We start from the raw sequence: 21,903 nt of genomic DNA, 5'->3' as shown, positions 1-21,903 counted from the left end.
AGAAGAAAAGTCTCTCACAGCAATGCTTGATGTGATCATAAGGCACTGTACTAACAACACAAACACATGATGAAGAAGAGCATGCTGTGCCCAGAGGAAGTAAAAACCTGCAGCTCAGCATCCATTGTTACTGTGGGACTGAAGTTAACAGCACTTTGGTTTGCAGGCCGACTGATCTTTAGAGGCTGTGAGACGAGAAAATGTTCATAAAAACAACAAAACTTGTTTATTTCTGCTGCAGATCTGATCCCAATAACAGTCAAGAGATTCAGTCATTCATCTGCCATAAAGGAGCTCTGGGTCACAATGTAGAGATAAAATACAGCAGCCTGTGATGGGGCTCCTAGAGGCTGAATAATCAGCAGGTTTTGTTGTTGCAGCAAAGATAAAGTATTTTAATGAGGCCATAAAAATGCCTGTTTAAGACAGTTTTCTGTGTTTTCAGGCTCACTGCAGAATATTAGAACCAGTGGTGATTAGCTTTACAAACATAGCTGCTAGTTTCATAAACCTTTAAATATATAAATCAACACTTGTGATCTCCAGAATATCAGTGATCAGTCTGATAACAGTTGTTTTAACAAGACTTACGTTATATTTTGTTTTTTGATCATAGGCCACCTTCTTTTTGCAGCTCCGACCTGCTGAGAGTGGACAACCTTAACTACTTCCTGTTACACACATTAAGCAAATTGAGTGGATTTTAAACTGCTGTGTATTGTCATTATCAGCAGTCTGTGCTGAGAAATCACACTGAGCCCTTTGTGAACATCACTGAGTACTTAAGCTCATTTCCAACACTTTGGTTGCTTCGTTATTCCCCTGGTTAACTGGATACAAAGAGCCTCTGCTCAGTCAGCACAGAGTGCTATGTAACGCTGTTTCATCCCTCGTCACCATGGAGCCCAGTGGAGTATTTAGGCAGTGACGAGGATCCTGCTGAGGCTGAGGATCATACTGTCAGGCGTGGACTAAAATGAGGACTCAGATGCAGAGGATATCACGTACAAGCACACTTTATTGATTTCAGATCCTCTTTGAAGAGTGACAAACAATTGGGCTATGAAAAACTCCCTAAATAACTAAGTCCTGGCAAGATAACTCGTGGAAGATAAACTTCCTAAATAGGAAAATCTCCAATAAAAGGAGAGACAAAAAAAACACACTAGAAACAGGGAAGATCCTAAAACATAAATCGCTCCCGAAGGAGGAAAACAAAAGCTAGACTAAAAATCAAAACGCTCCAGAAGGAGGAAAACCAAAACTACTGATCAACGGGACAAAAGAAAAAGGCTCACCTAAAAAGGAGGCTCTACAACTATCTAATACTTACTAAACACAAAATCGCTTCAAAAGGGAGGAAAGAAAACAGTTTACAAAATAACACAAAATCGATGCTAAACTAGAAAACTTTAACGAACGAAAAATCACTCTCAAAGGAGGAAACAGAAAACAACTTACGTGGCGTAGCAAAAAACTCTTGGCAAAATCGACTATGACTGTGGATAAGGGCTTGGGTGCACGGACAAGGACGAAACACTTTGGCAAAAGACAAAGGGGAGACGCAGACTATAAGCACATGAGGGTAGTGGGGAACAGGTGGAAACAATCAGGGATCAGGGGAGACAATCAGACTGGTGACACATGAGGAAGGGCAAGTGACCTGAAACGAGAGGAGAGTTAGGTTTCAAAATAAAACAGGAAGTTACGAGACAAAAATCCAAGACAAGACAAACCTCACCGCGGTGTGATATGAGAAAATCAGGGAGGGAAAAAAGGAAAATCAATAAACTTCTATAGGCAGCGTCGAGAATGTGCCCTGTCACTGCTCATGACTTCAAGGTCTCCAACAGCCAGCAGAGAGACTGAACATCTATCCACAGACCCAAACTGATAATCTGCCACCCCAGCCCGTCCCTGTCTCTGTTTATCTCCTTCTTTCCCCTAAAAAAACTCAAATACACAGACACACACACACACACACACATTTCAGCCTACAGACTCTTCTCTTCCAAATGTAACACTCTGATTTGGTTGAGGGCTGCCTGCCATGTTATTGATGCTGCCAGAGGTCTGATCCATCTTGAGCCCGGGACAAGGCTGTTGTTAAGACAGCTATAACTCAGAGGCCTCCTGTTCTCTGTTTGCCAGAGTGTCAGACTGGCATTGGGAATTTAAAAACTGCTCCGAACTTCTATGCTTGTTGATTAGAAAGCATTTTTGTAACTTTTTGTGGTGTTACAAAGTCCCACAAATCCTGTCTTTAGGATTATACAATATGGAAATGAAGATATGAGTGATTAAAAAAGTCAAATGAAATGTTTCCGCTTTCTCACAGAGAAGGATTAAGAGGTATTCTGTGTGTGTGTTAGTGTGTGATGGTGCGACATGTGGGATGGATTATGGAGGTTTACTCCTGAGTAATCTTGGCATGCTGGTGTCTCTTCACATGCATTCAGGTTTTATGTGTGTATGTCCACACATCTGTGTGGGTTTAGCTGGAGGCCAGAGAGATGGGGAATTGGAAAGCTGGATGTGTCATTAAATACACACGTCTTATCACTCTGATATATGGCCAAATAGGACGCAGAGGGGCTCAGGCTGCTCTGATAACAAGGAATGAAGATTGGAGGAAGTAAGGAGGAGGGATAGAAGGGAAGAAAAGTGGAAGCAGAACAATGTGTTTGTGTAGTGTCTGATCATTGATTAAAGAGGTTTATGTTCTCCCACCTGCAGCATCGTAGAGGACACACTCACCCCTCTCTCCTACAAAGAGCTGTCCATGCTCCCGCCCTTTCCCTCCTCTCTCTCTCTCTTTGCTGAGATGTGCAGACAACCATTGCTGTAATTTTCTCTGTACTATAACTGACATCCATGAAAGGTCACTCAGAGGGAGGATCTCATGCTTCTAATCACTCAACAAGATCAGGGCCCCAAAATCCATTCAAATGTTCCCAAATCAGATAAACTGATAAATGATGAAGATGTACTCCTGTACAACTTTTTTTCATTTCATTGTATAATCAAAAGCAGGATGATGCTTCATGCGTGTAAAAACAATGTATGAAAAAAAAATCTGAAAAAGACCCAATACTGCAATTACATAAGCCATTTTTCTGACTGTATTCTGAATCATATGTTCACTAAATTAAGTGAAAAGATTACTGTCATGCTCATGCTCCACAGGAAGCATTCAGTACAACAATCCACCTCAGTGCTTTCTACTAAAACAACAGTTTCATGAGAATATCCTCCTCCTGCTGCTGCTGCTGTTATTAGATGACAAAGGAAAGTCCCCCACTTCACAATCTGCTGTATCATTGAAAACATCACTTGACCACAGATGGTTACCCTGGGAGAGACAGAGGACTCACAAAATGGCCGGTTCTAGTTGGAAATACAAGTACATGACCGAACAATGGAGGCCATGAAGTGGTGGCAGAGCAGCTGTATTCTGAAATATTTTGGTTTCTAGGACTTCCTGCAGCTTCTGAATCCCTATCAGCTCATGTGTTTTCATGATATGAAAAAGAAAACACCAGACACACTGAAGATGAATGAGTGACAATATTTTAGCAGAGTCACAAATATTTAAATTGAACATTTGGCAAGCATGTTTTGGTCGATAAGATTACAAAATTAAAAGATGAGGAGACTAGTGGCTCTAACGTTTGTTATGTTCATTAACTCTGTGGTTTTCTGCAGTAGCAGAAGGTGAATTAATTATCCAAAGAAATCAATGTGAGCATGCTGAAACAAACATCACAGAGACTGCGATCATTGTAACACATGTCATATATCATAGGCAAGTGAACATCGACTGAAAACTGAGAGAAGAGACTGCAGTCAATTAGAGTCCCATCTTGTAGTTTGTGTCTGCATTGATTTGTTGGCTGCTAGGATCTCGGCCTCTCCACAGTCCACCTAATTGCACTCACTGTGACCCCCTAACTACTTCACAAAGACCTGGTTGGTCTCACCTCAGTGCACTGCCCTGCTGTCTGCAGCTGTCTGTCTGTTCCAATGTGGGAGGAAGGGAGAGGAAAGGAAGAGGATGTGAAGGCAAAGAAAGAACAAGCCTGGATTAAGAATGCATGATGTGTGTCAGAGTGGGAGAGAGAGGGCTGATGTAGAATGAAACAACAAGAGACAGACACAGTAAGGAAATAGAGGTGTTGCTATTTGAGGTGGTTTGCAGAGGCTGTGAATTCAGGTGGAGGGCAGCAGCAGTGTTAACATACTGCTGTTACTGTACTGTATGACACCTCTGGATAGTGCTGATGTGAGTGATGTCTCTGACTCTGAGCAGCACACATACATAAATAAATCACTTCTGATTAGATAATCATTTATAATCCTCAAGATAATAATGACAAGGAAGTTCATTCCCTGGAAACACCAGCATTCTCACGTACCTGATGGGATGAGTCCAAAAGCCCAGTCTGGTAAAAGAATTCCAAAGGGGTTGTTTGTTTCTTTGGTGTCCTTGTTGTCTGTCGTCACTGAAGATTTATTTTCCTCTGATTTTGTGTTCATGCCCTTGAAAGGTGTCCACCGACTTCCAACCACGAAGGATTCAGACACTGCAGACCTTGACTCCATTTCTGTCGCGCCCACTTCGGAGTCTGAGGTGAAGGTAGTCAAGTGGATGATGCCCATAGATGTTTGAGATCCGTCACTGGGTGCTGGAGTAGCTGAGAGTTGGCCCTGTGAGTTGTTTGTGCTTGTTTTCTCCTTCTCTTCCTGAACCCATGAAATGGAAATAGATGGCTCCCCCGTGGTAGAGCGGTCTGGGGAACTTTCTGTGCCGGTTGTTGTAGTGGTAGGATCCGTCCTCTGTGTGTCCCTGGTAGTCAGGAGCTGCACTGTGGTCACCTCAGAGGTTGTCAGCACCTCCATTAAGGCTTCAGGAGTAGAAGACACCAGGTCATTTCTGTTCATGGCCTTTGTGTGCTTCCTAAAAACAGGAGTGAAACCTGAATTTGAACTACCCTCTCCACTTTGAGAAGAAGCAGAAGAGAGGTTTTCGGTAGGCCTGTGGACATAGAGGATCTCTCCCCTGGCCTCCTCTGCTGTGTCTGGCTCCTGGGAGCCCTGAGGTGGGGTGGTGGGTTGTTCAGATAGCTGCCAATAGGACAGAGTTGTGTGCTCTGCCACAGTCACTGGCTCAGTCTGGCTTTGGCTCAGTAAAGTCGCTGTTTCAGGACTCAGTTTGACACCACTGCTGTCCAAGTTGTTGGTTTCCAATCCAAACCCACCAGGGAAGCTGCCTCCTTCACTGCTCCCCTCCATCTCCCTCTCCTCTCCTGATGGAGTTCTGGCAGCTGATGGATTGTTAGCATTGTCTCTGTCCTGGCCTCTCTCCTGGCCTGAATAGTTTTCTGGATTGTCCTGTCGAAGGGAGGTGGGCAGGGTCATCACCTCGAGTGGCCCTGCTTTGGCTTCCATAGGCTCCCAGGTTGGACGTTTTCCCACATAAACCACATTTCCAGAGGGGCTTGGTTTGGAGCCTAGCATTGACTTGAACCAGTGAAAGTGGCTGCTGGGGGCGGGATCAAAGGTCAAGCTTCCTCTGGGACCCTTGGTTCCAGATATGTTGACATGTTCACTGGGTGGTGATGTCTCATTGGGACCTGATGAAGTGAATTCTAAAGGGAACAGAGAAACAAAATAGACTGATTGGTATAATTTCATTATGTGGGTGGGGAATGGTGGGTGTTTAATAGACAATCAAAACTCAATTCTGGCTACATGAGCCACACAGAACCCTTACAGTGAGGACAGTTTCAACACAATTCTGCAAACATGAGTCTGGATCAGCGATGTGAGTCACCAGGATTTCTGGTGCAGGCTGATTAGTTTTTATTTCATATGTTCTCTTTTTCTCTGCCTGCACCACCAAGTCTTTTTCTAGGGGGATTTATACTTTTAAATGGCCTTTTAAAACACCAGTGTGTGAAGTTTTCACTTTTAAGAATTATCTAAGTTATCTAGATGCAAGTGGTGTCTGGAGAGATTTAGTCAGAGACACAAACACACCAAAAGGATAGAAGGATGCATTCAAAGTTATTTCTCTTCTCTGTTCCTGTTTTCTTTTCCCTCTGGATTCTTTGACCTCAAACAGCCTCCTTCAGGAACACACTCTCCTGTGGTGAGAGAAGCCATGTGGAAAAACACAGGAGCACTTGCATTACGTTAAGCAAATGACTTGCTCCACAACAAGCTCCCGTCTTAGACCTGTTTATTTAGATGAAGTGGCCCACTGCCTTATCAGCTTACAGCTTTAAACCAAACACTGTCTGCACGCATCAATAATTAATTCTGTCTGCATGTGTGACTCACGGCTGGTGTGTGTTTTTTAGGGCAGCAGTGCAGTGGTGTTACTGAGAGGCCCAGCTAGTGTTGCTGCCATCATCATCACTCCGCTCAGTCTGGCTGTCCTCAGTTCAGTGAACATGTCTGAAATGTACAGTGATACAGCAGCAAGTGTGCAACACAACCCAACATAACAAATCACCCTGAGAGGGAGAACATACACAAATATGTCCATGCATAAAATATTACAATGTATGTTAATTATTCAGAAGGTCCGTCGTTGCCTTACGCCTAAATGAGGTTTATGAGCCTGAGGTTCATTTCCATAAGAGCCATGTAGACCGGCCTAACTGTTCTATTAATAATACAAATAGCTAATTACATACTTTTACTACGACTGGTGAAAGTGTGAATAATTAAACACATTAATCTGGTTTGATCATCTATGTAATGAGCCATGTGATAAATAAAATGAGACAAACAGGTTTGAAAGATTTCATCGTGCTGTTTAAAAGACACTTAAAATGTTGCTCTGATGCTGTGAATCTGTCGGTGAAGAAGCTACAACTCAACACTGAAATGCTGCAGAACAAACTCATAATAAACCCTGTTCAGTAATTGTGTGCTTCCACTGTAAGTGGTTCTGCTGTGTTGACTCCACTTTACTGGAGTAAACAGGCTTAGAGAATCTCTCAGGTCAGACAGACATGATATTAAATTGTGAGAGGAGGCTGACAATGAGAGCGGCAGAGCGAGATGACACCAATACCACCTCATCCCATCTGCAGATATGGTGTATAATGAAAGACACTGAGGGGATGTTATTGTGTGTCAGTGCACAGACCCCTTTGTCTTCTATCCTAAAAAATCAGTCTGTGGGGTTGACGGGACTGCTGTGAAGCAGACATGCTTTCCTTGACAGACAGTCGGGATTACGTGTAGAGCTTATTAAAATGCTATTTATTTAATTCCTCTAATAACATGCTGTTATTACTACTATTACTCATATACTACTATACTACTATTACTCACCCCCCTCTTATGTTGCTCGTTCTCCCTGTAGTGATCATTACCGCCTACCTTCAGAGAGTTGGGGCTTAATTGGCAGAGACATAGATGGAGGTGAGAGCGAACGGCAGAGCAGCCCAACCTCCACGTTAATTGGAGACGGCTGTGAATAATGCATGCAGACTAAAGCTTGGATTTTCATTAATACCTCGTGGGTTAGCATCGGCTTTCAGGTAGCACAGCAGTGAGTATTTATATTAATAAAGCTGCTGATTGCTGGTAAGAAAAGCCTCTCACCTTTATTGAATCATTCCTCTGGCTGTCTGTGGGAGAGACTAAAGTCTTTGTATCCTTCCTCTTGAGCTGAAGCCAAGGATGTGTTATTTGTGGCTGCCATTAACAGAAAGTTGCTTCTTCAAGCCGAGGTTTTCGTACTCAGCTCCTTTTGGCTTCTATCTGTACTTTTCCTTCTTTTCTCCAATGATTGCTCAGCTCTATTACTTTACAGAATGTCCATTGCCCTGCTAGTTATTTATCGAGCAACCTTCCAGTTACAGACTAGATTAAGCGATTTGGGGTTTGGTGTCAGGGTGCTCTCCAGAAGACATGAGCTGAAAGGGTCAATGCTGACCTTTTCTGTCCTTGCGTGTGTTGTACTGTACTGCAGCACTCCTGAGGGTAATTCACTCCACTGTGGATGTTACCTGTCTGACAGGGCCTCCAGGTTCTTCAGCACAAACACACTCTAACTAACAATGGACCCCTGCATTTGTCAGGCCTTTTCTTACTCCCCAGAACATTTGTCCTTATTTATTAACACAAACTTCTTTCCATGTCAGGTCAAGTTGCTTTGATTTCTCATCTCTTTAATTTATGCTAATACAGCCTACACTGTCCACTTTTGCTGCAGGTTTGCTTTGTTTTAAACAAATAATTTTTTGTTTGCAATTACTGTTTAATTAAATCTACAGAGGTACTTCAAATTGCTCTGTGGAGGAAGATGTTATAGCAGACTGAAGGGATATCAAGAGAGAAGATGCATGACACTGATCCTATATTTACAAGGAACAATTAAATGCACCATGCCTCTATTTGAAGTAGACTAGTCTCTGTTCATTTCCCACTCAGTTATGGATTTTAAAGGTTAAAGGTGAAACCTAAATCCAGACTAAACACAGACAGTTAATGATGAGCTCATACCGTGAACAGTGGATGGAGGCTCGTCAGCAGATGTGCTGGAGGCTCGTTCTCCTGGCTGAGTGCCGGTGTCACTTTGCCCTGTGATTTGGACTGCAGGCACTAATCGAACCAGCGGCATCACCTCTTTCTCCTGCTCAGACAGACCTTCCTCTGGACTCTGTAGTCCACTGGTAGGAGCCCTGAAGGAAAAACTACCACTCCTGTGCTCCATGATGGCATTCTTCATGGTGCCCTTGTTTCCACTGGGTTTTGGTTCACTCTGGTTTCTGCTGGATGCTTCTCCCTGTGTCTGGTTCTCTCTTGATATTTCCTCAAGCTCTGAAGGTCCATCCTCTGTCTCCTCCACCCCCTCACCTCCTCTCCAATACCTAAAGGGCTTCATCAGAGTGTTAACAAACTCAGCCAACACACTGTTACTAGTCTGAGCCTGGGGAGTGGAAGAAGCTATGGAGGGTAATGTAGCGGTGTTAGATGATCCAACAAAGCCTCCATTTTCTTCTTCATGAGCAGAACCTCCATGACTCCCTGAGTCAGAGAGGCCCAAAGTGTTGCTTCTCTTTGGACCATCAGATTCCTCCTGGCTGGGCTGGCTGCTTCTTGCTGGCTTTAAGTGGATGACTACGTGCTCTTCAGAGATCTCAGAGGAGTTGTTGATTCCAGCAATGTAGTTGCCTCCTGCGCTGTCCAAGTCAACCAGACCAGTCCAGGTAGAAGTCTTGGAGAAAGGGGCTCTGTGCTGGGCTTCATTGACTGAGGAGAGGGTCTCTGCTGCTGGGTTGGTGGTCTGGTACAAAGTCTGAGTTTCTGCAGCCTGGACCCCCGCTGGCTGGTGGGCTGCAACACATGACAGCAACATTTCATCAAAGGGAACAGCTCTGATATTCATGTGACCTGTTTTATCTGTTGCTGCACAACACAGCACTGAACCTCACTTTACCTCCCTCCTTCTATTGAAGTAAACTCATCTTAACATTCAAGCGAGATAAATTCTCTCTCTCTCTCTCTCTTTAATTTTTTTATCAGAACAGGCAAAGCTGGCAGTTTATCTCAGCAGGAAAAAACAGTTGGACAACAGGCAAGGAAAGGAAGTAACTGACCTCTTCCTTTCCTTAGTGAGAGCCAGAGTCTGGGTGGACTTTAATTTCTTTAAAGCCATGGCAAATCTTACAGATTTCATTGAAACATGGTGCTTTGGAGCGATAATCTGCTCTGTAGAAGATGAGAAACTCGTCTTTAATCCTTCTTTTAGCATCTAAAAAGTTAATCTTGTGATATTAAGTGTTCGGTCTCTCTAGGCTGTATAAATGTATGCTGTTAATGTTGGTCCATTATTGTAAATAAAGTTGTTTTGTAAAAATCAAAAATCTCATGCTTCTCTACACTCAACAAACAAACCCTCAAATCTACACAGGGAGCACAAATGTCACAAATTGTCTCTGCAACTACTTCATGTGTGACACACATGCTAATTATTAACAAGAGTAGAAATTCTCCAGACCCCTCTGTTGTTGCCATGGTAATCCCCACAATGATGGTGCATGAAGTTAGACAGTACCTGTGTAGCAGTAGGCGTCGAACAGGGCTGCGGTGTCGGGGAAGCCAGTACGGTCGGACTTATTGGAGACAGTCCTTACCCCGGGCTCGTCTCCGCCGCAGTTCTTCCGTGGGACGTTGATGGGGTAGCGGACGCTGCCGTCAGCCAGCCAGCCGGGATCACACTGGTCCAGGCCGGCCTGCCAGGCCAGGTAGAGCTGCCCCACGGTGCTCAGCTGGGCTCCTAGGGAATGGCAGTGGGTGGAGGCTGTGGCCAGGCTCAACTTCTCCGTCAGTGCAGAGTGGAAGACTTCACCTGGAAGGAGGAGAAGTTTCATTTGTCACAGAGCCTGAGCACTTTAGAGACTTTGATTCTTTGTTCAGTTCTTATGATGGTAATTTTTATAAAGGTTAGTTTTCTTTGCAAGTTAAATGGACATGTTTGTGATGACATTTATGATGAAATTAAAAGTGACACTTCTGATTAAAGTTTTCAATCTATAATTAAACACTTTCTGTTCATGCGACAGGTTCGTCTAATATAAGTGAAAGACTTGAAATCCAAGGCAAAGACACATTTTCCACCTGCTGTAGGTCTTTGCCACCTGCCACTCTCTGCTATGGCACATTAAACGGAGTGGTGAGTTTTAAGTTTCTGACCACTTAGCTGATGCCTGCAGGAGGTCTGAACGTGACATCTGGACTCAATAATGTAAATCTTTCTCCCTCTCACTTCCAAAAGCTCCACTCTCCTTCCTCTCCTTCTGCCTTCTTCCTCTCTGAGCTAACAGAGTATTAAATCCTGGTCACAGTGTTCCTGCGTGCTGCACACCCACAGCTTAGTGGAGACATGCACGACTAAACCCACATTAATGGTTGAAGCTCCCAACTCCTACCTTGGAGCTGCTTAGCAAAGCAGTAGACATCAAACAGCTCATCAGGGGACCTACTACCGTAGGTACGGACTCCAGGTGAGTCCTCTCGATCGCCATAGCAACCAGGCCGAGGTGACTGGATGGGATACCTGCACAGAAAGTCCAGAGAGAGAGAGAGAGAGAGAGGAAGTCAAAGAGAGGTTAAAGAATCAGGAATTCTTTCAGTTTCTCAGTTTGCCTGTGGGGCTGAGAACACAACAATCTATATACTCTCCTACGGAGCAATTGTTCCAACGACAGCATTGATTCCAGCAGCACCAGGGCACAGGCAGAGAGGCTGATTATAAGATTACACTGGGCAAACAGGGACTTCATTCATTCAGTACAGTAACACACAAATAAAGGCACAAACACACCAATCCAACATACATGCAGAAGACCCACATGCCCGCACATGACCATAAACCAGCAGTGTTTTACTTAAACAGCAGCTTGTTTATATCAGGGCAGAACAAGAGAACTAAGTCTTGTAAGTCTTTGGCCTCAGCCCCTTTATTTCTGCTCATGGCTGATGAAGCGATGGCTGATGTCTGTATTTTTTCCAAAGTATTAATTGGACTCTTTCCTCCTGGCTCATGTGCAGTCGGAGCTTTCTGGATCTGGACCAATTAGAGGATTCCCGAGTGAAAACAACAGGAGTGTAGGACGGAAGGAGAGAAAGAAAAGGGAGGGAAGGCGTGCTGCAGGAAGGTTGTGAAAAACTGTCAGGAAGACAACAGTCGATCTGCTGCTGGAGCAACTTTGATATTAAAATGTAGATATGAAGAACACTGCTGAGAGACAAGCTCTGACTGGCTGAAACACAGACAGCAGCCTGACAGACAGCTCAGAGGGCAGCAGTAGTTAACTGCCTTTCCAGTGTGCAAACAAACAATTAGGTCCAATTATTTTACACAGTTCTGTGTTCATAAAAAACACCAAGAAGATCAAAATGACTTTCAGGCTGTCATATTCATACTTCTACAGAATGCATCAAGTTTACTTCTGTTTATTTAGTGATCAGTGATTGTATTGGCCGATACTGCCTCTAGCACTCTGTGATTGGTGATCATCCCCAAACATTTGATCAGAGTAACCTTTTGTTTGCAGAGTGTAAAACCTCACCGTACAGTCTGGTCAGACAGCCAGCCAGCATCACAGTTGTCATATCCATCAGCAAAGGTCGCCTGCAGCTGCTTTGGAGTTGCGATGACTGCTGAGTTCTCCACACACACCCTCTTGGCGTCAGTGAAGGACAGGGCGTAGTGGTCATGAGGGGCCCGGTAGTGAAACACCACACCTGGAACACAGAGAAGCAGCATGTGATAGCAAGTAGAGAGGGCACGACAGAAACTAGTTGCATTAATGACCTCCATCGTCACAGAATTATGTATGACCTGCACCTTGAACCATTAAAACATTAGCATGTACACGCTCACAGATACATGAACACAAAGCCCTCTAGGCATCCCATCATGTTCTGACGTTGTTCCATCTGTGCAGGAGGAACAACAGCGTTCAGGTTCAGCACCCTGCGTACGTGAGTCATCTGCATCAGCAGCTCGGCTTATCATTAGACAAAAGAGATGTTGCCCTTGGACACAGTGTGTGATAAACAGTGGTGTTGTTTGTGTTTACTTCATTGTACACTAATACAGTACACACACAATGACACAATGCTTGTCCCACACACATGATGGAAAGACAACAGAAAAACAGAAAGACTGCATTAGAAGAGATGCATGTACTGAGCCACAGAGACAACGATGGTGACAAAGAGACAGGAATACACAGGAGCCAGGTTATGGAAATTGGAAGAAGAAAAAAGTGTGGATAAAGTGTGAAACGATTCCCTTAGCTGTGAAAGAAGCATATTTTCCACTTAAGGAGAAAGAAAAAGCTTCTGAAGTGTCCATCTAACGCTTCCTCACCTCCCACCTCTGCCTGCCTTCACTCAGTGCTGCTCCCCTGAGGAGCATCCAGACACATGAAAGCCAGTGAGCGTCTGGCTACCAACACGGCTCCTTTATCTCCGCTGGCTTTGTCTGGGAGAGTGACAGAGATTCCTGAGACATGGAGGCCTGCATGAAAATTTAACATCAGCACTCCAGGCTCTGGGTGAAGAACGCAGGCAGGGCCATGTGTGTTTGTGTGTCACACACATACACACACAGTTCCCACAAGCCCAGCAGTCCATATCTTTACTGTCAGCGTTACTCTCCTGCTCACAAACATGTGGAGCAGTAATCCTCTCTTTTTTGTTGTGCTTCTTTTTTCTTCATTTCTTACTTTCTCCTTTGAGGCTGCGGGATCTTGAGATGCTAGCTGGTTGGCTAATTCTTACACTGGAGAGACAAATGGGGTCCTCTCTGTAAGGGAAACCCAGTCCTTATCCAACTGAGGGTTGAAGCCCAATGCCTTATCTCTCTATTTTTATCACACATCCCCACACGTCTCCAGGGAGAAGAACAGGAAGGAACCATTTCAGAGTCCTTATTGTATGATGCCCTCATTGTAGCTGTTGAACAGTTACAGTCCCTTGGGAGTACACCACACAGAAACACTGTTTCTTTCCTCTTTTTCAAAAAGCACGATTATTATCATCTTTTCACAATTCAATCCATCTGACACATCCAACATTTGGGAGGAGTCTGTCGTGAAACTGAAAATCAGTCTTTATCTAGAATTGGTGAGAAAAGGTATCCAGATAACAGTCAGCACAATATTTTAGCCATCCTGATATGACTGAAGAGAAACAGTTTCTTCCCCTTTTTACACCAAACAACAGGATGTTATCATGGTCATCACAAGGTTGCTCCAAAAGCTGATTAATGTCCTTCGTTACGTATGTTTTCAACATGCCCAGTGCTTATACACTATCTATAGTCCTCACACCAGCTAACGTTATGCAGCCGTATCTCAGCACAGACAAAGGCGGACACACCCAATCAATGGAACTGTTTTCTAATTGGCTGGGCAGACAAGTGACCCGTCAATATGTGCAAAGACAAAACAAGGTGAGAGAGAGACAGAGGCAGCAGACCATGTCCAGTTGCCTTTTGGATTAAGCTTGGAATGACCCTGACCTGGATGACTGAGAAACTTCACAGACAGCAGGGGAGATGAAAAAAAGAATGCAAGAGAGGAGGGACATCTCATCAGGGCTTAGGCACGCACAAATGAGTCCATGAGAGCAGTGTGGATTATTATGATATTGATATAGCTGAGCAGTATCAATACCTGCTCATTAATACGTTAATCACTCAGTAGAATTAGTGTGAGGACGGCTGAGTCTGCCATGTAGCGTGACAGCCAATTAAGACGAAGCCCTGCAGATGGCTACTCCTCACCAGCTACGTAATTGGTTTCTCTCTGAAGGAGTGTTTTTCATGGCCTGTCAATCGATTGGACAAGAGGGGGAGGACGCAGGGTCTCCCATGTATTCTGACAGGGGTCCTGCTTACTAAATGTTAACTCATGTGATGGAGAAGGTGGTGTCCTACATGCTTCAGAAAACCAGATCTAGTCCTTGTTGCAATACTGAAATTGCAAGGACATAATGTCCTGTAGAAACATGCAGATACAAATGTTCACCACACACAAATACATGCACAAATGACATCTGGTTGTAGTCGACACTGTAGCTGAATTTGAAGGTTAGCAAGTTTTTTAAGCTGGTGTTAGGTGTTAATGATACTATCCTATCCTTAGCTTTTCCCCATCATCATATATTCTCAGGCCTATGAGGGAAGTAGTCAGTTCTTGCTTGAGTGTTGAAATGACCACAAACACAATCCATAGATCAGATGAAAACAGATCCTGCTAAGGTCGCTGATTTGGTAAATAATTTCAGACTTTAATTAATGCTCTATCAGAGGGATATTAAAGTCCCTGTCTGGATTAGAAACAGATTAAGTGTGTTATGCTTACAGCCCCTAATTATGATTTATTTCTTGGTTTAAACTTCAAACATGTATTCGATGGTAACTGAAAACAGCTGTGCATTTATTCACAATGCAGCTCTTCTTTTTCAGTAAAGTTTGATCTACAGCATCTATTTGATGCTAACTGTAAGTGAACTCAAAAACTTAAAAGCTTTAACAGATAAAAAGTTGTATTCACCTGTGACCTCCAGAGGAACCGTGTCCTGCTCGTCATTGATGCCCACCACAACCTCACAGCGGTACAGACCAGAGTCACTAGAGCGAAGTCCTGACAGAGCGAGACTGGCGTTGTAACGGTTCTCATTGTAACCAGGCAGCGTCACACGACCCTGGAAGGCCTTCTTCACCTGTCAGAGGAGGAAGGGGAAATGATGGAAATAAGGGAGGAAAACAACTCAAGTGCCAATTAGCTTTTCACATCGTTCTTGAAGACCTACATTTCAGTGTTTATTGTACCTTGACCACATTGTCTTTGGCCACCAGGACCGACTGTTCCTTCTGCAGGCCATCGGAGCCTCTTTGGCCCCAAACCTTGGTCCACTTGATCCTGGGGGGCTCGTGGGATGAACTGGCACTGGGGCGGAGGGTGAAGAGGCAGGGGAGGAGAACGGTTTTGGACAGCTCCTCACTGATGGTCTGATGGGTCACCTTCCGCATGTTCACCACAGTGTCTGCGATGGTTACACCTGATGAGAGGAGAGGAGAGAGAATCAGTGTTGTCTCGTAAATGAGGCCACAGGGCATTATTTCTCATTACATAGGAACGATGTTAGTTCATTGCTTCTTGCAGAAGAAAACATGATTTCCTTCCAGGATCTTTAGTTCCATCAGATCATCCTGGTAGTGGAGTAAAAGGGAAAGAACAGAAGCTCATTGTGTCTCTCTGATTATTGGTCGTTGATGCAACAAACCATTACTGTGCTACCTGAACAGTGGGAGGCGGGGCCAGACTGTGGAGGGAAGATATCAAAAGTCCTTTTATAAGCCGTTCATCAAACCTGGATATGCCTGATGGGATCAATATCAACCACCTCTGTGCAGACTGAAGAACCATCACCACCAAAGAGACACAAATATTACTTTCATCATAACAGCTGATGACAGAGAGAAAGGGTATAATAATGAGACATTTAGAGTGTGGTGCATTCAGGGGAGCGCTAGTATCAGCCAGTTCGATCTGCAAATATCCACCATGTTCCGAAGCATTTTTCTTTGCTGTTGTTTCTGCCCAACCAGCATAAAGACACTGGTCATATCATATATTATTGGAATACTCTAATCCTGTGTTTCCTTACCTTAAATCACAAAGGTGGCTCTTTTCCACTGGAGAGTGAAATGTGAATTCCACTCTTTCAAAACAGTCATGCAGGTTATTATCTCTGAGCTCTAAATGCATCTGTTTGTTATTTACCTCAGCTAGACACTTTAAGTAGCTATGGCAGCGTAAGTCAATAGAAAGCAATAATGGTGTGCAGGTCAAACCACCACTTTGGTCCTGCCTTGAATAACTCAACACATTTTTGACCGACTGGAATCTCTCACAGGTAAAACATCTCATTTCTCATTTGCTATCCATGGAGCACATAATGCACACCCCTCACACACACACACACACACACACGCACACACACACACACACACACACACACACACACACACACACACACACACACACACACACACACACTAACACATTAACACACATCTACACCAAATCTTTAAAGCCACCATTTTTCAGTCCTTACTGGATGGTTAATGTCCCTTTGAGCACACATTTAGCAGACGTGTGTATATCTGTCATTGCTCACTCCTGCAGCCGTTATGTTGTTGCAGTAGCTCAAGCTAAGAGGCTGAGAGCCTTTTCCCTGATAGCTTAACACCAGCCCTCCCATCACATTTTAGCCTCCCTGCAGATGCATAAACAGACATAAATAGCCACTTCTCTGCTTCTCCCAGTGACATCGTCTTAGACAAGCACTACTTCACTGACTCCCTCACCAGCTGATGCTCTGCATGGCAGCATCACACAGGATTTGTGCTCTGAAAAGGCCTCTCGTTTTGCACTCGAGAGGAGTTCAGCCTCTTGAGTGAGGTGACCTGTGAAACTAAATGCATGAGGCGTTCAGAGGCAGAGGGAGAAGAGGAGACGAGAGGGGAGGTGAGAAACAAACAAACAAAGCAGTAACCAGCAGTGACCCTGTCAGACCAGCGTTTCTTATCATTTCTGTTTTCTTTTGTTTGAGGAAAAAATCTTCTTTAAGCAACACTTAGACTTTTGGGGAAATACATATATCCCCCTTCTGGAAGAGAGTTACAAAGAAAAGATTGAAGCTTCAGTCAGCAGTTTGTAAAACTTATTACGAAGACACAAAACCAGAGATGATGTATTTTTCTCCACCTAACCAATCAATAACCAGCACCCATCTGATATCTGTGCAATGGATGTGATACAGTTGCTATCACTATTGTATGACCTGACTCAGTACAGTGAAGGACTCATAAGCTGAGCTAACGTTAGCCTGACGCCCTGTGTCTGCAAAGGAGCATCATGAAACACTGAAAGTGCTTTATTTTGTGTTGACCACTTTTATTAACCGAACTGTGGATGAAAACATGAGAGAACAATAATTACTGACACTTTGCTATCTTTGACTCACAGATTCAATGTACCTCTCTCACGCTGACAGAGAAAAAACTGACAGTGTGGAAAAATAGAACAAGCAAAACTGACTCCTTTATCCCGTCCACACTGTGGGATTGTGAGAGGTTTATAGTTTCAGGGACGGAAATAAAAAAAACAGGAAATGAAAATAAAAATAAAACAGTGGTGTTTGTGTAACGGGGAAAACGGAGTGATGTGATTTGGAAAAGCTGCCAAGAAGAGATGATGTAGAAAAGTAAAGATCTATGATTCAGCAGGATGTGTGTACAGACTGACACAGTGACACACACATGCCCCCCAACACACACACTCAAACTCAAAGAACACATCCTTTAGAAGAGTCAATCAGATTCCCTCCCTGCTGTCTCTCTCTTTGCTTTATCCCCCTCGAGGATGTGGCACTCATCTTTGTTTACCGTATACTCACGAATGTGACCCTCCCATTCAAACACACACACACACGCACACACGCACGCACGCACGCACGCACGCACACACACCTAGAGTAAAGTCGAGAGCTTGCTTGGAACAAAAACAGGCACATTTATTCGTCAGCTAAGAGGCATCAATAAACCTTAACCTGTCTGTCAGTCTCTCTCCAGGTTCCTCCTGGTTAAACACCATCTGTGGAACATTATGCTCCTTATGTTGCCAAAAGCAAGACAGAGGCACAAATGAAGCCAACCAACCTTTACAATCACAATCTCATTCACATCCTCTCTCCTCTTTCACTCTTTCTGAACATTTTATTCAGACTAATGTTTCTCTTTGTTTCTCAGCTGCTGCAGCAATTTGTAAAAACTGAATCAGATGAAATCAAGTGCAGGAGCCTCTTTAAAAGACTGGATTACATTGAAAGAGGGAAAAATCGACCTCTTCCTCTGTGGTAATGAATGTAAACTAGTGAGGGTAGCTGATGTCATTGCTGAGTTAAATCTGCATTTAGATGGAAATGTTATCACAATCATGTCCCCCCAAAGGACTGTCTTTTGTTTGGATATCTGTCCCCTCAGAGCCAGGTGAGACTTGTTCAGAAAACAGGGACAAAGAGCAAATGAAACGCAGACAAAGAGAAGAGAAATACTGAAGCAGGAAGAGTTAAGTCCAGACACCAAGTGTGGTGCAAATTTAACTGGGACTAAGGAGAAGATCTTTTATGGACCTCTTCTGTCGTTGTCTGTTTCCATGACTGTTGAGAAGTGCAAAGTGTGAGAGGACACCCCCTCCACTTCCTCCAGGAGGTTGCAGAGCTGCACACAGACACAGGGTGGGCAGTGATCACATTTTCACTGTAGGAGGAAGACAATTTAAAACATCATTCCTCGTTCTCTCCCTCTTTTTTTCTTATTCTGTCTTCCTCTCTTTCTATCCGAGTTGCCAGCAATGGGTTTTCCGATGATAAAGGCCTCTTTGTCTTCAATTTGCCCACATCAAAGCCGTCAGCCTGCCACTCAAGAGCTGCTGGGACTGATCGGGTGCATCCTCTACTGATTTCACCATGCCACTCCTGCTGCCTGCGTGTCAGCTGATTAGGTGTGTGTTTGTGTGTTTGTGTGTGTCAAAACGTGTTTAGGTCATAAATCCTGACAGATGAGCGGTCTGACAGTGGCCTGACACTGTTAGTTGATCACCATGTTAAGGAATGACAGCTGACAGCACAAACAGCTGGACCACAGGAGGCTTGGATCTGACTGATTCTTAAAGTTGGTTTTAATGTAGACCATTGTGTGATTCATTCATTGGGCCAGTAAATGTGATTTATTTTAAATGATGTCATTGTAATGGTAATCCTAATTGTCTCATAACTTCCCAGAAAGTTTCCAGAATAAACCGTCTTGTCTCTGTGAGATCATTTGTTCTTGTATCAGTTTGCTTCACTTTGTTTTTGTGCCAAGTTTTCACAGCGTTCAGTCCCACTCATCTTTGGACTTTTAGTCTCCTGGACCTTTCCTGTTTTTGGACTTCTGAGTGTCTGCCTGCCCCTTGGATTGAGTTTTTCCGCTTCCTTGTGGGTCTGTTTTCCTGTTGGCAGCATGCAATACAAGAACTGTTACTTCGTGCTGTTTGCAGAGAATATAGATATACTAAGTTTGTCACTGTCGTCACTTAAAAATAATTGATATAACATGACATCTCCTCCATAAGAGAAGGTATTCCTCCTTCCCTTCAGTAAAAGCACTGATACCGCTGTTGTATACAAAGACTCAATTAGAAATTCTGCATTCAGACTTTCATCTGTCCCCAAAACATACTGAAAGTATCAAAAGTGAAAATACTTTTGATTCAGTCCTTTCACAAAGTTCTGTTATTGGATCTTTACTTAAACAGCAACAAACGTCTTTTACTGATGCAGCTGGTCGGGGGATCCCATTTCAAATACTTTATATAGTTATGTAGTAAAGTAAAAGTACCAGCTTTTTGCAGAAGCAAAACGTGTGCGAGATGTAAACAAACAGCGCAGGTTTCAAATACACACACACAGACACCGTTTCACGCCTGTTACACCTCTGTTACTACCTCTGATGCCGAATCAGAGGCGGAACGACTTCGCCCCACCATGCCACCTCCGTGCGTTCTACATAGAAGATGGAACATAACAGAGGCTTAATAATCCCGCCTTGAACTGAACTGGCAATGTAAAAAGGGCTGGAGTTAGTTAAGAAACACACACACACACACACACACACACACACACACACAGAAAGACAGAGGGGTTGGCATCATATTCCATCATCTCTCGGTCTCATAATCTGAGCCCTGAGTCACAAAGAGGCCTCAGTGAGAGGACCACAGATTTTCCTTCCATCCACAGAAGGCAGAAACAATGAAATACAGAGAGGAGCAGACGGTCGGGGAGGCCACTGAGAGCACTGAGGGGGCGTGCAGTCTGTCCTGCATACGCACAAACACATGCAGACACACACAGACACACAGCAGGGGAGCACAGGGAGAGTGTGGAGAGGGCAGAGAAGGACTCAGAGATGTGTTTATGTTAATAATCTTTATAATCTTCACTGCTGCTCTGAGGAATAGACACATGAGCAACCTCAGCAGGCGTAGAGATGGACACATTTGAATTTCATAAAAGTTTCAGTGTAAGTCGCTGTTTGACACTGAGGCCTCCATCACTTCTAAACTGTGTTCCATGTTTCTCTGTCACTCTGTCCTTCTGTCAGCAAAGCCAGGTGTTATAAAGTCAGTGAAACAGATGTGCAGATGTGAGAGGATTAAGATCCAGCATGTTAACATGTTATATGTCATATTTCTGCCTTGTAAAAACAATAAATGAGGACGAACAGTAGGATCAGGTTTTCTACCACAACAGTACTTTAAAGGTGTATCGAGAGGAGAATTAGTCTCAAGTTTTGACCTCTAAAGAGATTACAGAACATAAAAACAAACACTCGAGACCTGAATTATTTTTCATGAATATAATACTTTAGTATTTAAGTTTTATCAGGTATGATATCAATGTTTTCATTCTTCACGTGTCTTTATTCAATTCTTGTCTGAGAGGACAGGAGAGGGTGACTGGGTGCTTCCAGGAGGTGATGCAGGTTCTGCTTATCTCTGATTGGACAGACACGTCTGATTCCCTTTATCACACATCACTCTGCCTCTCATCCAGCCCCTCTGCTTCCCTACTCGCTCTACAACCAGGTCTTTCAGCAGATATACTCATCAGTGTAATTGCACTGAGAACATCATTTATCACATCCTGTGCATTGAAGCTGGTACGAGACAGGAGGTGGATCCAAACTCACAGTGTTCACCTACAGAGGAGATCAACACTGTGATGTGCAGAGGGGCTGCAAGTGGTCTGTCAAACACACAGTTTAGAAGCTTAACACAGAGTTTACTTTAATTATTAATGATAACAGTGATCATGTGGCAGATTGAGTGCACACAGTAGAATCTGAAATCAATAATGAACCAGGAAGTATTCACAGACTCAACATGATTATGTGCAGTGATGTTCTGTCTGTAGGTCAGATGACGGGGACGGCCTACAGCGTAATGAGGACTCACCACAGCCCACAGTGTGAAGCAGAAGGAGGGCCAGCAGGGGCTGCAGTCCACACACAGGCAGTCCGCCCTGCATCCTGCTGCACCTGCAGACACAGAGGAAGAGAGAGAGAGAGGGAATGTGAGCACACAATGGAAGCTGAGATCAACACATCGTCCTTGTGAGGCTCGTCTGATACACACTGCATGCTGGGATGAGTCAACAGGTGCAGTTGTCTGTTTTTTTCCTTGTTCATAGCGAGGGCCAAAGGAGAGACAGTCAGTTCATTCCTGTTAGTTGATATCTCAGTATGTGGGTGTG

The 21,903-nt window shown here is 43.9% G+C and overlaps 1 protein-coding gene across 1 annotated transcript in view; it reads right to left on the bottom strand.

The window, feature by feature from the left end:
* The window catches only part of LOC138607112 (neurocan core protein-like), a 54,752-nt gene extending 33,074 nt beyond the window's left edge, over positions 1-21,678 (bottom strand). The window contains exons 1-8 of the mRNA XM_069679669.1: positions 21,606-21,678; positions 15,371-15,600; positions 15,093-15,261; positions 12,096-12,270; positions 10,953-11,080; positions 10,079-10,372; positions 8,524-9,357; positions 4,416-5,648 (exon numbers count right to left, since the gene is read on the bottom strand). Of these exons, the coding sequence (XP_069535770.1) occupies positions 4,416-5,648; positions 8,524-9,357; positions 10,079-10,372; positions 10,953-11,080; positions 12,096-12,270; positions 15,093-15,261; positions 15,371-15,600; positions 21,606-21,678 (3,136 nt within the window). The remainder of the gene's footprint in view (positions 1-4,415; positions 5,649-8,523; positions 9,358-10,078; positions 10,373-10,952; positions 11,081-12,095; positions 12,271-15,092; positions 15,262-15,370; positions 15,601-21,605) is intronic.
* Positions 21,679-21,903: the final 225 nt, after the last annotated feature.

Source organism: Semicossyphus pulcher, unplaced genomic scaffold (genome assembly GCF_022749685.1).
Source record: "Semicossyphus pulcher isolate SPU_LCO1_2020_fin unplaced genomic scaffold, fSemPul1.0.p SCAF_4, whole genome shotgun sequence".
Classification (NCBI taxonomy): domain Eukaryota; kingdom Metazoa; phylum Chordata; class Actinopteri; order Labriformes; family Labridae; genus Semicossyphus; species Semicossyphus pulcher.
This window is presented reverse-complemented; position numbering and strand designations above follow the sequence as displayed.